We start from the raw sequence: 16,759 nt of genomic DNA, 5'->3' as shown, positions 1-16,759 counted from the left end.
GGTTTCCATTCTTTCTGTCTTTTGTATATGGGCTCCATTCTTACTTTATCCCCAATGGTAAGAGGAGGAAGGGTTTGCGGGTGACATGTTTTTGTGACATTTTGCATTTTTTTTCGTTCCATTTTCATTCGTTCGAATGCACGATTTTCTAAGAGCTATATCAGTTGATGGTAGTATAGTTGATGGGTGCGTCGACCCACGAGTCGCTGTGCAGGCGATGACGTGAGGCCTTCAGCCTTCAGTGGGCGTGTTGCGCAGGTTGAGTAGTCCAATGAGGGGTCTTCTCCGGCGTTAAGGCACTTTCGCATCATAATTTTTATGGTTTTCACTGCTGCCCCGGTAGTTCCATTGACTTTTGAATTTCCAGGTGCAATCGGAAGATGATTAAAATTCCATTCTTTCGAAAAATTTCTGAAATCACTAGAGGAAAACTGAGGACCAATATCACTAATCACACACTCAGGTATGCCGTATCTGGCAAAATGATGTTTCATTTTATGGATTACTGTTGTTGATAATGTACCCATGAGGTAATATAGTTCAATGAAATTGCTATAATAATCCACTAGAATTAGGTAATTTCTACCTTTGATGCAAAACAGATCTGTGCCAACCTTTTGCCAAGGTCTTTCCGGCACTTCATGAGAAATCAACGGTTGATCAGGTTGACGAGCAGGATATGAGGCACAAATATCACAAGATTCCACAAATTGAACGAATTTCACTCGACATCCCAGGCCAAAAGATCAGATCACGAGCTCTGCGTTGACATTAGTTGATGCCGCGAAGGCCAGCGTGAACTTTGGTTTTCATGTCATGTCGAAGAGCTTGAGGAATGACGATGCGATCTCCACGAAGAATTATTCCATCTTGAATCGTGAGCTCGTCACGGTAATTGAAATAAGGCAGTACGGCAGTTGGAACATTTGCTTTGTGTTCAGGCCAACCTTGCAGGATAACTAATTTCATTTTGATTTAAGGTTGTATCCAGGGTCGTTGCCACTTTAATTCCATCCAGGCGAGAAGGTTTGAAGGGAGTTGCAAACAGATTATTGCAGGTGTAGGACTCTTCGGTTTGAGGTAAGGGAGCTCGAGAGAGGAAGTCACTCAACAGAAGTTGGGTACCAGGTTTATAGATGAGCTCATAGTCGTAGTCTTGAATTTTGAGGAGCATTGATTGCAGGCGTTTTGGAGCTTTCACCAATGGCTTATTTACAATTGAGACCAGAGGTTTATGGTCAGTTCCGACTGTTAATCGACGTCCATATGTATATTGGTGAAATTTTTTGAGTCCAAAGGTAATTGCGGGGAGTTCCTTATCAATTTGAGCGTAATTTTTCTCACTCGAGGTCAGAGTTCTGGATGCAAAACCAAGAATTTTTCCCTCTTGCAGGAGTACAGGTCCCAATCCATAATCAGATGCGTCGTTTTCAAGTGTTAATTCTTTGTTTGGATTGTAGATCGAGAGTTCAGGGCTTTCCGCTATAGCTTTCTTCCCAAGCTTGAATGCGTTTTCTTGGGTGTTGGACCAGGTAAATTTTACATCTTTCTTAGTCAAGTTTTGCAGAGGGTGTAGGAGGCCATTCAGGTTTGGGATGTATCTTGCTAGATATTGAATCATCCCCAGAAATCTTCTAACTTCAGATACTGTTCTCAGTGTTGGTAAATCACGGATAGCTTTTACTTTTTCAGGGTCAGTGCTAATACCTTTAACTGAAATCACATGTCCCATGAGCGTAATGCTTTTCTTCGCCAATTCGAGTTTTTCTATGTTCAACTTAATGTTATAGTGTTCACAGGATTCGAGGAGTAGTTCCAGTCTATGATCATGCTCTTCTCGGTTAACACCATGAACTATGATATCATCGTGAATAGCGATGACACCATGTAGATTGCCGAAGATTTCCATCACTTTTCTTTGAAATATTTCGGGCGAGACAGAAAGTCCAAAAGGTAATCTAGTCCATCGATATCGCCCAAAGCAGGTTTGAAAGGTGGTCAGTTTCGATGAATTTTCATCAAGGACACAATGCCAGAATCCGTTTCGGAGGTCAACCTTCGAGAATACATTGGATTGACTCAGTTCACGTAGCACATCATACAGAAGGAGCATAGTGTATCTCTCACGAAGCAAGGCTTGGTTAAAAAATTTGAGGTCGATACAAATTCTCAGCTTTCCGTTTTTCTTGTGTGTAACCACTGTTTGACTTACCCACGGAGTAGGTTCTGTCACAGGCACAATCACACCTTTGGTTGTGAGCTCTTTTAACCCATCTTTAAGTTTACTTCGAATGGCAACAGGCACTCGTCTATCAGGCATAATAACAGGTTTGACACAAGGGTCAGTGCGTAGGGTCAGGGTTCCAGGAAATTCACCTAATCCATCTTGGAAAACAGGGTGGCTCTGTACAGAGGAAATAGTAGCCACTTCAACAAAGTTCTTTGTTTGTAGAGTCAGAAATTTCATTTTTTGAGCAGTTTTTAATCCGATGATAGGCTGAACATTTCCGCCGCACACGACAAATTCCACATTTTGGTCCTAGGGTTATAGACATTTTCAGTTGATTTGCCTGCACACTGAATCTCTTCACCACCATAAACTTGTAAACGAGTGTTAGAGGCATAGTATTTAGGTAACACATTCACTGCTGCTCCAGAGTCAATGAGAAATGTAACAGGTTGTCGCGCTACAAACCTTTTGCACCTTACCAGTTTATTTCTGGCATTCTTTAATACGTTGACCCATTCTTGTTCCGAGTCATAATATTGACTGTCCAACAGGTTATTGACTCTGCTTCTCGACTTGCAGACTGACGAAAAGTGATTTTGGCCTTTGCGTTTAGAACAGCGCTTGCCATACGCGGGACACTTACTTTTGAGCATTTCGTGCTCCCGGCCGCAATATATGTTTCATTAATTTCACCAATTGCATTATGAATCGAATTTGGCAATAATGTCGTCAATAGTTCTTTCCTCCTTCGGTTTATCAAAACTAAATCCATTATATGCTTTGAGACTATCGTCATCCAAGGAAAGGATAAACAGGGCAACTTGAACGTCACGAGGAAGAGAATTAAGTTGCCAAAGGACACTGTACGTACTCCATCTATGCTTAAACAATTTCCAGGACTCAGGCACGTTTGCACTCAGGGCAAAAGGAGAAGGAGGTTTAAGTTCAGAAATGCAGGATCTAGGAAAAACATTGTTATCCATTGTTGAGGAATCGAGGTTTTCAGGCTCGTGAGACATCATCACAATCGGTCAAAAGTCTTTCACAAGGAAAAAAATTAATGAATTGAATTGGAATCGCTATCAATTTATTACTTTTACCGCTGCCACCATGTTACGTGTTGTCACCATAATATAAGTTGGTTACAACAATAAGGTTTATGTAAATGTCCGATCGCAGATAGTATTGTAAATATAATAAACAAACACGGATGTATTCAGGTTAAGATGAGTACTTTAATAAAACAGTGCATACATGATATCAATACGAAAGTAGGAACACAACTGACTATAGGCAAATACTACTAGATATAATATAATAATAATAAAAATAATAATAATAATAATAATAATAATAATAATAATAATAATAATAATAATAATAATAATAATAATAATAATAATAATAATAATAATAATAATAATAATAATAATGATGATGATGATAATAATAATAGTGCGGCTATGTGGTCTAGTGGTATGACACTCGCTTTCGGATCGGAAGGTCCCGGGTTCGAGCCCTGCTCGACGCATAGTTGAGTCCTTGGAAAAGACTCTTTACTCACATTCTCTCACCGTACTCAGGTGTAAAATGAGTACCTGGCCGTTAACAGCGTTGTCTTTGTCCGAAAAATTGTAATATCGCCTAACAGGCGTCATGTCTCGTCCTACATGTTAAATGTTGCTGTTGACCAGGGACCCCGTGTAAAGCGCTTTGAGTACGTTAAGTGGATATTGCGCTATATAAAAGCTCAATTTAGATCTTTATTGTCCATAAATATGGCAATTTGTCATTTAGTTACACTTGTTATAAGATAACTATAACATTGAACAGATATTTCACTCCTACTTATTTTCTCTCTCTCTCTCTCTCTCTCTCTCTCTCTCTCTCTCTCTCTCTCTCTCTCTCTCTCTCTCTATCTATCTATCTCTCTCACTCTCTCTCACACACTCACTCTCTCTCTTTCTCTCTCTATCTCTCTCTCTCACTCTCTCTCTCTCTCTCTCTCTCTCTCTCTCTCTCTCTCTCTCTTCCTCTCTTTCTTTCACGCGTGCGATATTCACAACATAAATAATATATTCATATCATTTTCAATTCGTTACATTTGTGGCAACTCGACACCAAATATTATCATCATTGTCAATGACAGTGACAGAGATGGGTACTAGGGAGAAAGGTCATGATTAATGACTTATAGAGAAGTTGGATTGGTACTACAAGGGTGGTGCTACAAGTGTATACGCATGTAACAACTCGATGACGTCTTCGCCAAAACAAAAGCAGCTTCGAATTGCGTCTTGGAACGTTCGCACCATGTATGAAGCAGGAAAAAGCTCTCAAGTTGTGACTGAGATGAGAAGATACAGGCTGCATATACTTGGAGTAAGCGAAACCCACTGGATACAATCCGGAAAGAAACACCTCAAGTCTGGGGAGACGATTTTATATTCAGGGAGAGGGGACGGGATTCATACACAGGGAGTAGGAGTAATTCCAAGCAAGTTTGCCCAGAAGTCACTGAGAGGATGGGAACAACACGGAGAAAGGATCATCATGGCGTCCTTTACAACATGGAGTAAGAAGATCAACATGAATATTGTACAGATCTATGTCCCAACAAATGATGCAACAGATGAGGACAAATATATATTTTATAGTCTGCTACAACAAGTCATTGACAAGTTGCCAAGGAAAAACATCAACATATTGATGGGAGATGCTAATGCTAAAGTGGGAAAGGATAACGTAGGTTATGAAGGTATCATGAGACGTCATGGTTTGGGAGAGATGAACGATAATGGTGAGAGATTTGCAACTTTCTGTGCATTCAACAATTTGGTGATTGGAGGATCAGTTTTTCCTAATAAAAGGACTCACAAAGCAACTTTGGTCTCACCAGATGGTGTGACAGAGAATCAGATTGATCATTTTTGTATATCTCAAAGATTCAGACGTTCATTAGAAGATGTGACAGTACGGAGAGGGGCAGATGTTGGATCAGACCACCACCTTCTATTGGAAAAGCTTAAGCTCCGACTCAGAAAACACGGGACCAGATCACATACGAGAAGAAAAGTCCAGGTGAATGCACTATAAGGGGAAAAGAATGAGGAATTCAAACTACAATTGAATAATAGATTCCAACCTCTCGCTGAGCTCGAGGAGGATATATATGTAGAGTCACATTGGACCAAGACCAAGGAAGTCTACATAACAACTTGCCTCGAGGTATTTGGTGTAAAGAAATCGGAACATAAAGAATGGATAAGTCCAATCACCTTGGACCTTATTGAAAAGAGGAGAACAAGGAAGGAACAAGTGAATGCAAGTCGAACAAGAGCTTCAAGACTGGTTGCACAAGAGCAGTATCGAGCCATAGATAAGGAAGTCAAAAGATCTGTGAAGAAAGACAAGGAATCATTCATGAACATACTTGCAGAGAAAGCAGAAGCATCAGCGACAGGAGGACACATGAGGATCCTTTATCAAACTACCAAGACACTTGCTGGAAAATATGAGAAACCAGAGGTACCAGTCAAAGACAAAGATGGGAAAACTATTTTTGGAAAAGAGGCTCAATCTGAGCGATGGAGGGAACATTTCAACTGCCTTCTGAACAGACCACCACCAGACAACCCGCCGGAAATTTTGCCTGCAAGGAATGAGCTACCAATTAGTTGTGATCCACTATCGATAGGAAAGATTGTGAGTGCCATTAACAAGATGAAAAGGGGGAAAGCTGCTGGACCAGACCAAATTTCCACCGGCGGCTCTAAATGTTGATGCTGAAAGAAATGCTGAGGCCCTGCACCCACTATTTGAGAGAATCAGGAAGGACATCTTATCAAGCTTCCAAAGAAAGGGGACCTCAGTAATTGTAACAATTATCGAGGAAACACACTTCTCTCTATCCCAGGAAATGTTTTCAATCGTGTTATTCTATAGAAAATTAAGAATGCAACAGATGCTAAACTGCGGGACGAACAGGCAGGTTTTCGGGGGAAAAAAAACGTTCAATCACCGACCAGATTGCCTCTCTGCGAGTCATAGTGGAACAGTCTATAGAATGGAACTCTCCTCTTATTGTCAACTTTCTGGATTATGGGAAGGCTTTCGACAGTATTGACAGAGTAACATTGTGGAAAATTCTGGCACATTATGGACTCCCTGAAAAGATAGTAAACCTCATTAAGGAAATGTATGAAGGATCAAGTTGGAGTGTGTACATGAAGATCAGCTTACTGACAGCTTTGAAATTAAGACTGGTGTCAAGCAGGGATGCTTGCTCTCACCATTCCTGTTCATCCTTGCCATTGATTGGCTAATGAAGGAAACCTCCAAAGGGCGAAGAAACTGGATACATTAACCCCCTGGACACAGTTGAATGATCTGGATTTTGCAGATGATCTGGCTCTTCTGTCCCACACCCAGGACCAGATGCAAGCAAAAACCACAATTATAAACAGCCTCTCGGAATCAATTGGTCTAAGAATTCACCCTGCAATGGCAAAGGTCTTGAGGATGGGTACGCGTCAAAAGGAGCAGATCAAAGTAAAAGATCAGGAACTTGATTATATAGACACTTTCTTCTATCTCAGGAGTATAATTGACAAGGATGGAGGCACGGAAGCAGAGGTGAAAGCACGGATAGGAAAGACACAGGCTGCATTCACATCTTTGAACAGAGTTTGGAGAACTAAAGATATCTCCCTTCGACTAAAGCTAAGACTTTTCAACTCAAACGTGAAGTCTGTCCTACTGTATGGATGTGAAACTTGGAACACATCACAGGCATGTATAAGGAAGGTAAAGATTTTCGTAAACTCAGAATAAAATCGATGGATAGAATAAAAAATGAGGTTTTATTCGTAAAATTTCCCTGAACTTTAAAACTGAAGGTAGACACGCCCACAGACTAGGACTGTGTAATCTGTGGGCATGCCTGCTAAACACCCTCACACTCTTACCCATAGCAGGCTAAAGAGAGAGGAGATAGCTCTCACACAGTATCATCTATGTAATAAATGATAATGCTCTCACCCCACCTTCCCCAACCCTTAATAATTTGTATAATTTTAATATGTAACAGTTACCGCTTACGGCAATCACTGATACATCGCTAGTTACCCATATTGAGTGATGGGCGATGTGCGTAAGACGCTGATCAAAAATGCTTCGCGATTCCCCGTGCACACACATACACACACATATACGCATACACACACACACACACACACACACACACACATATATATATATATATAATATATATATATATATATATATATATATATATATATATATATAACACTAACTGGACTGACACTTAGACTCCTTCCGCACTAGGACAAATATGTCCTGTCCCGCTGGAGAAAACTTCTATTCAAATGGGGTTCCGCACTAGGACAGGACTGTCCCGGGACACACCTGCGCGAATGCATTATTTTTTTTATTTTTTTTTACAAGATTCAAAAGTTAATTTGTAGGCAATTGTCAATATAACTCATACAAGAATATAATATTTTCCTCAACAAATCAAGTAAATAAAATCAATAATAAAGCAAGGCAAACAATGATAGTAATAATGATAGTAATAATAATAATAATAATAAAAATAATAATAATAATAATAATAATAATAATAATAATAATAATAATAATAATAATAATAATAATAATAATAATAATAATAATGATAATTATAATGGTGATAATAATAATGTAAAATCTTCTATTTAATAGATTAGTTATTTAATAGTTTGAATTATAAATTAATAAGTTAAAAAATAAGTCCTTGGTACAACTCTAATAATTCACATTTTATGAATCAACATAAGATACGACATGACGATAATGATTTTTTACACTGTACAATGGGATTTGTTTACATAAGATTTATATAATCATGAAATATTCTTATAGCAAGAGTAATATTATTGCTGCTGCTGCTACTACTACTACAACAACTACTACTACAACTACTGCTATTACCACTACCACTACCACTACTACTACTACTACTACTACTACTACTACTACTACTACTACTACTACTACTACTACTACTACTACTACTACCACTACTACTACTACTACTACTACTACTACTAACTACTACTACTACTACTACTACTACCACTACTTCTACTATTACGACTACTACATCTACAACAACAACAACTACTACTACTACTACTACTACTACTACTACTACTACTACTACTACTACTACTACTACTACTTCTACTACTACTACTACTACTACTACTACTACTACTACTACTACTACTACTACTACTTGTAATAGATGAAATAGAGGTTGCATATTTCTGTGCTTTACTACGTGGAAAAAAAAAAAGACAAATTGAAAGAGAAAACAATATTGGGTGCATCCTTTAATGACCCAAAGATTGCTCAAGGGTCAATTCCGTAGACTCTATGGTGATCTCCGATCTTATCTTAAAATGACTTTCTTGGAATCACCTCATTTTACCCAGGTGCAAATGAGTACCGGTTCGCTGATGAAAGTAATCTTTGACGGACTAGTATCATTCAAGAGGATAATAGAAAGTCAGCATAGCTCGGTGGTACGGTCTTTGCTTCGTACCCGAAAGGCATCAGTTCGATCACCCGCTGATGCGCTGTGTTGCCTTGAGTAAGTCACCTCGCCTAGCTCAATTTGCGGCGCTGCACTGCGACTAACGCCTTGGTTATACCTCGCCCTAGCTCAATTTGCGGCGCTGCATTGCGGCTGACCCCTGGGTTATTCCAGTCTTCCCTTGGAATAGACCCTCGAGAAAAATTTCCCCTATGGGATGAAAAAGGGAATTTTATTTTTTAAAATTTTAAACTGTTGTCTGTCTGCTTAACGCTACAACAACATGGCTAAGTTCCGGATTTATAAGCTTAGGAGGCAAGATGGCCCATGGTTAGCGCGTTGTACTCTGCACTCAGAGGTTCTGTGTTCGATTCCGACCGAAGCCAATTTGTACTTTCTAGAGCAAGAACATTTACTCCAATCACTCACTCCATTCAGGTGTAAAAGGGTACCTGTCAAGCTGGGATAGTAATCTGCGATAGACTAGCGTCCTGTTCAAAGGTTTTCAAACAAATACGTTAATTGTCCGCTTCACGCTATTGAAACCGGGATAACTCCTCTACGATTGGCTACAAGGCTCTAAAGGAGTTAATTTGTCTTACAATGAGTCCAAGTGGCTCAGAAGGACTGACTTAAAAATATTTTCATTGAAAATTCCCGAAATAAATAACGATAAAGATAATTGATCCCACAAGGTACCGAATAGATGTGCGACCGGTTTTAGACACGTTACTGCTGTGTCACAAAGTGTGACACTTCTTAAATTATATTTATAAACATACGTTTTTAAATTGCCGAAAATGTTTATGTTGCTATGCCTTCTGTACGTGGTTTCATCACATAGAATTATTTTTTGAATTGTTCTTGCTTTTTTGTATTCAGAATTGAAATAAAAAAAAAATAAATCATAACTGAAATTGAATGTAAGCTTCAGTTTACGATACGAAAACAGATAAAATGGACGTTTCGGGTTTCCCCTTCATCAACAACACATGATGAATTAAAAACTACAGGCGAATGAGATAATGTGGTAGTGGCGTTGTTAAGATGCATAAACAAAAACATTGATGGGCAGGAAATTGTATGCTACTTTGTGAGGAAGCGCGAATTAAAACAGAGCAATAGAAATTTATAAAAGGTGCGTACTTAATTATGTTAAAAGAGGGGGGGCGGGAGGAACTGTGTAATGCAGTATAGAAGACAGTGAACTAAAATAAAGTGTGGACTATTGTTGGAAAATAAATACAATGGAATTGGAAATAAATACAAATTGTAAGGGATGTAGGTATTAATATATTAGTGGCATTAGCAGCAGCAGAAGCAACAGTAGAAATAGTAGTAGTAGTAGTAGTAGTAGTAGTATAGTAGTAGTAGTAGTAGTAGTAGTAGTAGTAGTAGTAGTTGTTGTAGTAGGGATGCACAAAATAAAGACAGGCATTTCAATTTTGACACGGCGCCGCCAAGTCTGGGACTTTTTTGTCCTAGTGCGGAAGTCTGCTATATTTTTCTACTATCACAAACGATATGAACATGGGACTGGGACAGTCCTGTCCCGTTGATTTTGTAGCATTTCACAACGGCTTGGGACACAACGGGACTGTTTTGTCCCGTCCCAATAGGTGCGGAAGATTCCTCTAAATTCTATATGTTACCCTCCTTCCGCACTAGGACAAAACTGTCCCGGGACAAATTTGTCCTGTCCCACTGGAGAAAACTTCTATTCAAAAGGGGTTCCGCACTAGGACAGGACTGTCCCAGGACACACCTGCGCGAATGCATTATTTTTTTTTACAAGATTCAAAAGTTTATTTGTAGGCAATTGCAACTCTAATAATTAATTCACATTTTATGAATCAACATCAGATACGACATGACGATAATGATTTTTTACACTGTACAAAGGGATTTGTTTACATAAGATTTATATAATCATGAAATATTCTTATAGCAAGAGTAATATTATTGCTACTACTACTACTACTACTACTACTACTACTACTACTACTACTACTACTACTACTACTACTACTACTACTACTAAATGCTACTACTACCACTACTACTACTACTACTACTACTACTACTACTACTACTACTACTACTACTACTACTACTACTACTATTACGACTACTACATCTACAACAACAACAACAACTGCTGCTACTACTACTACTACTACTACTACTACTACTACTACTACTACTACTACTACTACTACTTCTACTACTACTAGTAATGGATGAAATAGAGATTGCATATTTCTGTGCTTTACTACGTGGGAAAAAAAAGACAAATTGAAAGAGAAAACAATATTGGGTGCATCCTTTAATGACCCTAAGATTGCTCAAGGGTCAATTCCGTAGACTCTATGGTGATCTCCGATCTTATCTTAAAATGACTTTCTTGGAATCACCTCATTTTACCCAGGTGCAAATGAGTACCAGTTCGCTGATGAAAGTAATATTTGACGGACTAGCATCATTCAAGAGGATAATAGAAAGTCAGCATGCTTCGTACCCGAAAGGCATCAGTTGAGTAAGTCACCTCGCCTAGCTCAATTTGCGGCGCTGCACTGCGGCTGACGCCTGGGTTATACCTCGTCCTAGCTAAATTTGCGGCGCTGCATTGCGGCTGACGCCTGGGTTATTCCAGTCTTCCCTTGGAATAGACCCTCGAGAAAAATTTCCCCTATGGGATGAAAAAGGGAATTTTATTATTTTTAATTTTAAACTGTTATCTGTCTGCTCAACGCCACAGAAACATGGATAAGTTCCGGATTTATAAGCTTAGGAGGCAAGATGGCCCATGGTTAGCGCGTTGTACTCTGGACTCAGAGGTTCTGTGTTCGATTCCGACCGAAGCCAATTTGTACTTTCTAGAGCAAGAAAATTTACTCCAATCATTCACTCCATTCAGGTGTAAAAGGGTACCTGTCAAGCTGGGATAGTAATCTGCGATAGACTACAGACTAGCGTCCCGTTCAAAGGTTTTCAAACAAATACGTTAAGTGTCCGCTTCACGCTATTGAAACCGAATAACTCCTGCACCATTGGCTACAAGCTCTAAAGGACTTAATTTGTTTTACAATGAGTCCAAGTGGTTCAGGAGGACTTACTTAAAAAATATTTTCATTGAGAATTCCCGAAATAAATAACGATAAAGATAATTGATCCCACAAGTTACCGAATAGATGTGCGACCGGTTTTAGACACGTTACTGCTGTGTCACAAAGTGTGACACTTCTTAAATTATATTTATAAACATACGTTTTTAAATTGCCGAAAATGTTTATGTTGCTATGCATTCTGTACGTGGTTTCATCACATAGAATTATTTTTTGAATTGTTCTTGCTTTTTAATATTCAGAATTGAAATAAATGAATAAATCATAACTGTGAAATTGAATGTAAGCTTCAGTTTAATATACGAAAACAGATAAAATGGACGTTTCCGGTTTCCCCTTCATCAACAACACATGATGAGATAATGTGGTAGTGGCGTTGTTAAGATGCATAAACAAAAACATTGATGGGCAGGAAATTGTATGCTACTTTGTGAGGAAGCGCGAATTAAAACAGAGCAATAGAAATTTATAAAAGGTGCGTACTTAATTATGTCAAAAGAGGGGAGGCGGGAAGGAACTGTGTAATGCAGTATAGAAAGTGAACTAAAATAAAGTGTGGACTATTGTTGGAAAATAAATACAATGGAATTGGAAATAAATACAAAATATAAGGGATGTAGGTATTAATATATTATTAGTGGCATTAGCCACAGCAGAAGCAACAATATAAATACTAGTAGTAGTAGTAGTAGTAGTAGTAGTAGTAGTAGTAGTACTAGTAGTAGTAGTAGTAGTAGTAGTAGTAGTAGCAGTAGCAGTAGTAGTAGTAGTAATAGTAGTAGTAGTAGTAGTAGTAGTAGTAGTAGTAGTAGTAGTAGTAGTATAGTAGGGATGCAGAAAATAAAGACAGGCATTTCAATTTTGACACGGCGCCGCCAAGTCTGGGACTTTTTGTCCTAGTGCGGAAGTCTGCTATATTTTTCTACTATCACAAACGATATGAACACGGGACTGGGACAGTCCTGTCCCGTTGATTTTGTAGCATTTCACAACTGCTTGGGACACAACGGGACTGTTTTGTCCCGTCCCAATAGGTGCGGAAGATTACTCTAAATTCTATATGTTACAGATTTGGGACAGGACTGTCCCAGGACAGTCCTGTCCTAGTGCGGAAGAGGGTTTACAGATTTGGGACAGGACTGTCCCAGGACAGTCCTGTCCTAGTGCGGAAGAGGGTTTAGCACTACGGGGCATCTTTCGTTTTCGTTCAAGTTCAACACAAACAATTCGCGAAAAATAATTTTTCAACGGACCGCAAGGGAATGTCCAGTTTTTTTTTTTTTTCGGTTTATCTGATTGGTGTAGATGGCATTCTTTGTCACGGTATAAATCATATTAAATATTATATTTTTACCTGACAGTTAGGTGTGTAGCGGACAATATAAATGGGAGTGTCACCAAAACGATGTAACTGTGCACATGTGTCAAAATATGACACAAGAGATGATGGCGATTTTTTCACCACTCGACCTGAGCTTTTATCAGCGGGATATGTTTGACACGGCAAAATCAACGGAAAATTTCTGAGAAAATCCCCAAATCCCAGAATTCCGCGGATCCGCTGAAGATTATCATCACTGGATATTGGTTATTTAATTTTTAGTGTGTAGAAGTTCTCTTATTCTTTATCTACAAAATATAATGTTTGTGGTTTTAAAATGGTCGTTTATTTAAACCAAGTTTTAGTCAAAAATGTTCTTTTTTGATTTTTTCTTTCGCTTTTCTTGAAGAGCAAGAACAGAGACACCAAGCACAAGATCTAAAACAACACCAGCCATGTTTACTGTCGTCGAAGTGCAGCGAATAATCGTCCCATCGGCAGCAGCTTCTAATGGTGATCACACTACTATTTTATGACGGTCGACCCAATCTGCAATTCTTTATCACATTATTATTTATTATTATTATTATTATTATTATTATTATTATTATTATTATTATTATTATTATTATTATTATTATTATTATTATTATTATTATTATTATTATTATTATTTATTATTATTATCATCATTTATTATTATTATTATTATCATTATTATTATTATTATTATTATTATTATTATTATTATTATTATTATTATTATTATTATTATTATTATTATTATTATTATTATTATTATTATATGTATCTGTATGGTAATTATTATTATTATTATTATTATTATTATTATTATTATTATTATTATTATTATTATTATTATTATTATTATTATTATTATTATTATTATTATTATTATTATTATTATTATTGTTATTATTATTGTTTTTATTATTGTTATTATTATTATTATTATTATTATTATTATTATTATTATTATTATTATTATTATTATTATTATTATTATTATTATTATTATCATCATCATCATCATCATCATCATTGAGCATGCGATTTGCCCTGTGCCGGCAGATCGTGCGTGCCGAACCCCACGTCTAAACGGCCCATAATAATGGAAATCTTGCACAAATCAAATCCAAGTGTGCTCAGAGATCTTGTTGTTCGATGCGCATAGACGGGAAGATGTATTCACCATATTAAAAACCAAACAAAAACAACGACAAAACCGTTGTCTATTGTTTTCATTTATTTATCTCAGTCTATTTCAAATTATGTTTTTAACAAGGTTCGTCCGGCAGTTTAAATTTCAATAAAGTACTTTTGTGTGCCTCTTTTGGTCTTCTTGTGGTATGGATTGGTTGTATTTAAAGATATTGATTTATAACATTTTCATATGAGATAGATTTATCCATTTTTAGCTGATGTGTGTAAATGACATAGACTACTAGGTCTAGGTGTGTTGGAAAGGTCTTTTCTTTCTTTCCTTTTCTTTTTTCTTTTTTTTTTTTTTAACACTTGGGATCAGCGTGTACAGACAATGTGTATGGGCTTCTTGCTTGGGATGCAAAGCATACTTTTACCCTGGAATTCCTTTCTCCACTTGTGCATTAATTAGATCCACTTCATAATTTATTAAGCTTGATTTTCTCTTCCGGGTCACTTGGGGGGTTCGAGTCAGGGTCAGGGTTGCCAGTTTGGCATTTTAAATGCCAGATTAAAAAAATCTGGCATTTTTGAAAACCGTTTGGCATTAGAAAAATCATTTGGCATTTGGCATTTTCATTTGGCATTTTCTTTTCTTGTATATTATACTTCAAATGACACCTTTTCTTAATTATTTCTAAACGCGTAAAAACAAATCTCTTCACATCGGAAAACTTTGCTATTAAAACGGGGATGGATATTGTTTCTATTTTTTCTTTTGAATTTTCTCTATAACTTCTGTGGACTCTGCACTTGAACCAGATTCAACAAAAAACATCATAAGAAACACGAAACAGTAAGTTTTCTTAATTGTCAATAATTATTTAACTGTTTACTTATTTACCTTTCATGTTAATGTATTTCTTTTTCATTCTTAAAATCCAACCGTGGTGTAGTGGTTTAGCACTTCACTTAGTAGTCAGTAGGAAAAAAATTACCCAGCAGGAAATTTAGTATAATTCAAAAAAAAAAAAAAAAAAAGAAAAAGAAAAGAAAACACGCAAGCCACCAGGATATGATAGTAAATTGTCTATCAAAGTGAGTAGTTTTCTTAGTGGGGGTGGGAGTCAACAGACTTTGGCATTTTTTTGAGTGTTTTGGCATTTTTTGAGTCTTCCCCTGGCATTTTGTTGAAAAATAATCTGGCAACCCTGGTCAGGGTTGCTAGTTTGGAGATAAAAAATATAAAGTGAGTAGATGTGACTCATATATAAGGGAACAACACAAAACAAACAACGTTTCGGCCCTTGGCCTTCGTCAGGAGACAGTAAACAAAAACACAAACAAATATGTAAATTTATAAAATATCACATTTTGTCAAATGTGGAAATAAAGTTAATGTGAGGAAAGGGCGTCGAGTGTTGATGCAAGAAGTGGCGCGAGAGAAGGAGAGAGAGAGAGGAGAGAGAGAGAGAGAGAGAGAGAGAGAGAGAGAGAGAGAGAGAGAGAGAGGGGGAAGAGAGAAAGAATGAGAGAGAGAGAGAGAATGGAGAGGATGTGTATATGTTTGTGTATGTGTGTCCGTGTGCGTATGTCTGTGTATGTGTATATATAGTAAAAGTAACTGCAAAAAGGTCTTTAAAATGGGGATGGGGGTGAGAGAGCGATTGATTGGGTGGTTAGTATATCATACCAAATATATATCAATGAACAAAATGAGAGGAGGACGAGTGAGCAAGTAATATGGGCGTCCAGGCGAGTCCTAGATTCTAGTGGTGGATGGAGAGATGGATAGAAGGATGGGGATGGGGGAATGGAGGAAGGAAGAGTGAATGAGTGATAGGAGGGATATGAAGAGAGGAGGAGTAAGGTGGAGGATTTTAAGAGTGCATAGGAGAGGGTGGCTCGGACTAGCAGTGGTTTGACTATAGATTAAAATAAATAAATAAATAAATAAATAAATAGATAAATGAATAATGATAGTACTGATGGTGGTCATGAAAAACCGGTAATAATAAATTATATAGATTAAAAGGTCATTATTGCTGTGACCACCTTGAACAATACTCTTTTTTGATAATGATCCTAATATTATAATAATAATAATAATAATAAATAATAATAATAATAATAATAATAATAATAATAATAATAATAATAATAATAATAATAATAATAATAATAATAATAATATTAATAATAATAATAATAATAATAACAATAATAATAATAATAATAATAATAATAATAATAATAATAATAATAATAAATAATAATAATAATAATAATAGATTAATAATAAAACTAATAATAGTAATAGA

General features: G+C 36.9%; 1 protein-coding gene across 1 annotated transcript; it reads right to left on the bottom strand.

Annotated features, from left to right (window-relative positions):
• Window positions 1-155: 155 nt before the first annotated feature.
• Window positions 156-527, bottom strand: LOC144962102 (uncharacterized). Its single transcript, XM_078895065.1, has one exon. The coding sequence runs from the start codon at window positions 525-527 to the stop codon at window positions 156-158; it is 372 nt and encodes a 123-aa protein (XP_078751191.1).
• Window positions 528-16,759: the final 16,232 nt, after the last annotated feature.

Source organism: Berghia stephanieae, unplaced genomic scaffold (genome assembly GCF_034508935.2).
Source record: "Berghia stephanieae isolate SIO BIC M18660-M18661 unplaced genomic scaffold, UCSD_Bste_1.3 scaffold6, whole genome shotgun sequence".
Taxonomy (NCBI): domain Eukaryota; kingdom Metazoa; phylum Mollusca; class Gastropoda; order Nudibranchia; family Aeolidiidae; genus Berghia; species Berghia stephanieae.
Note: the sequence above shows the minus strand (reverse complement) of the source record. Positions and strands in the feature narration are given on the sequence as shown.

What these genes read in the sequence shown, in the direction of transcription:
- LOC144962102 (XM_078895065.1), bottom strand. Translation starts at nt 527, where the DNA reads ATGGGTACATTATCAACAACAGTAATCCATAAAATGAAACATCATTTT.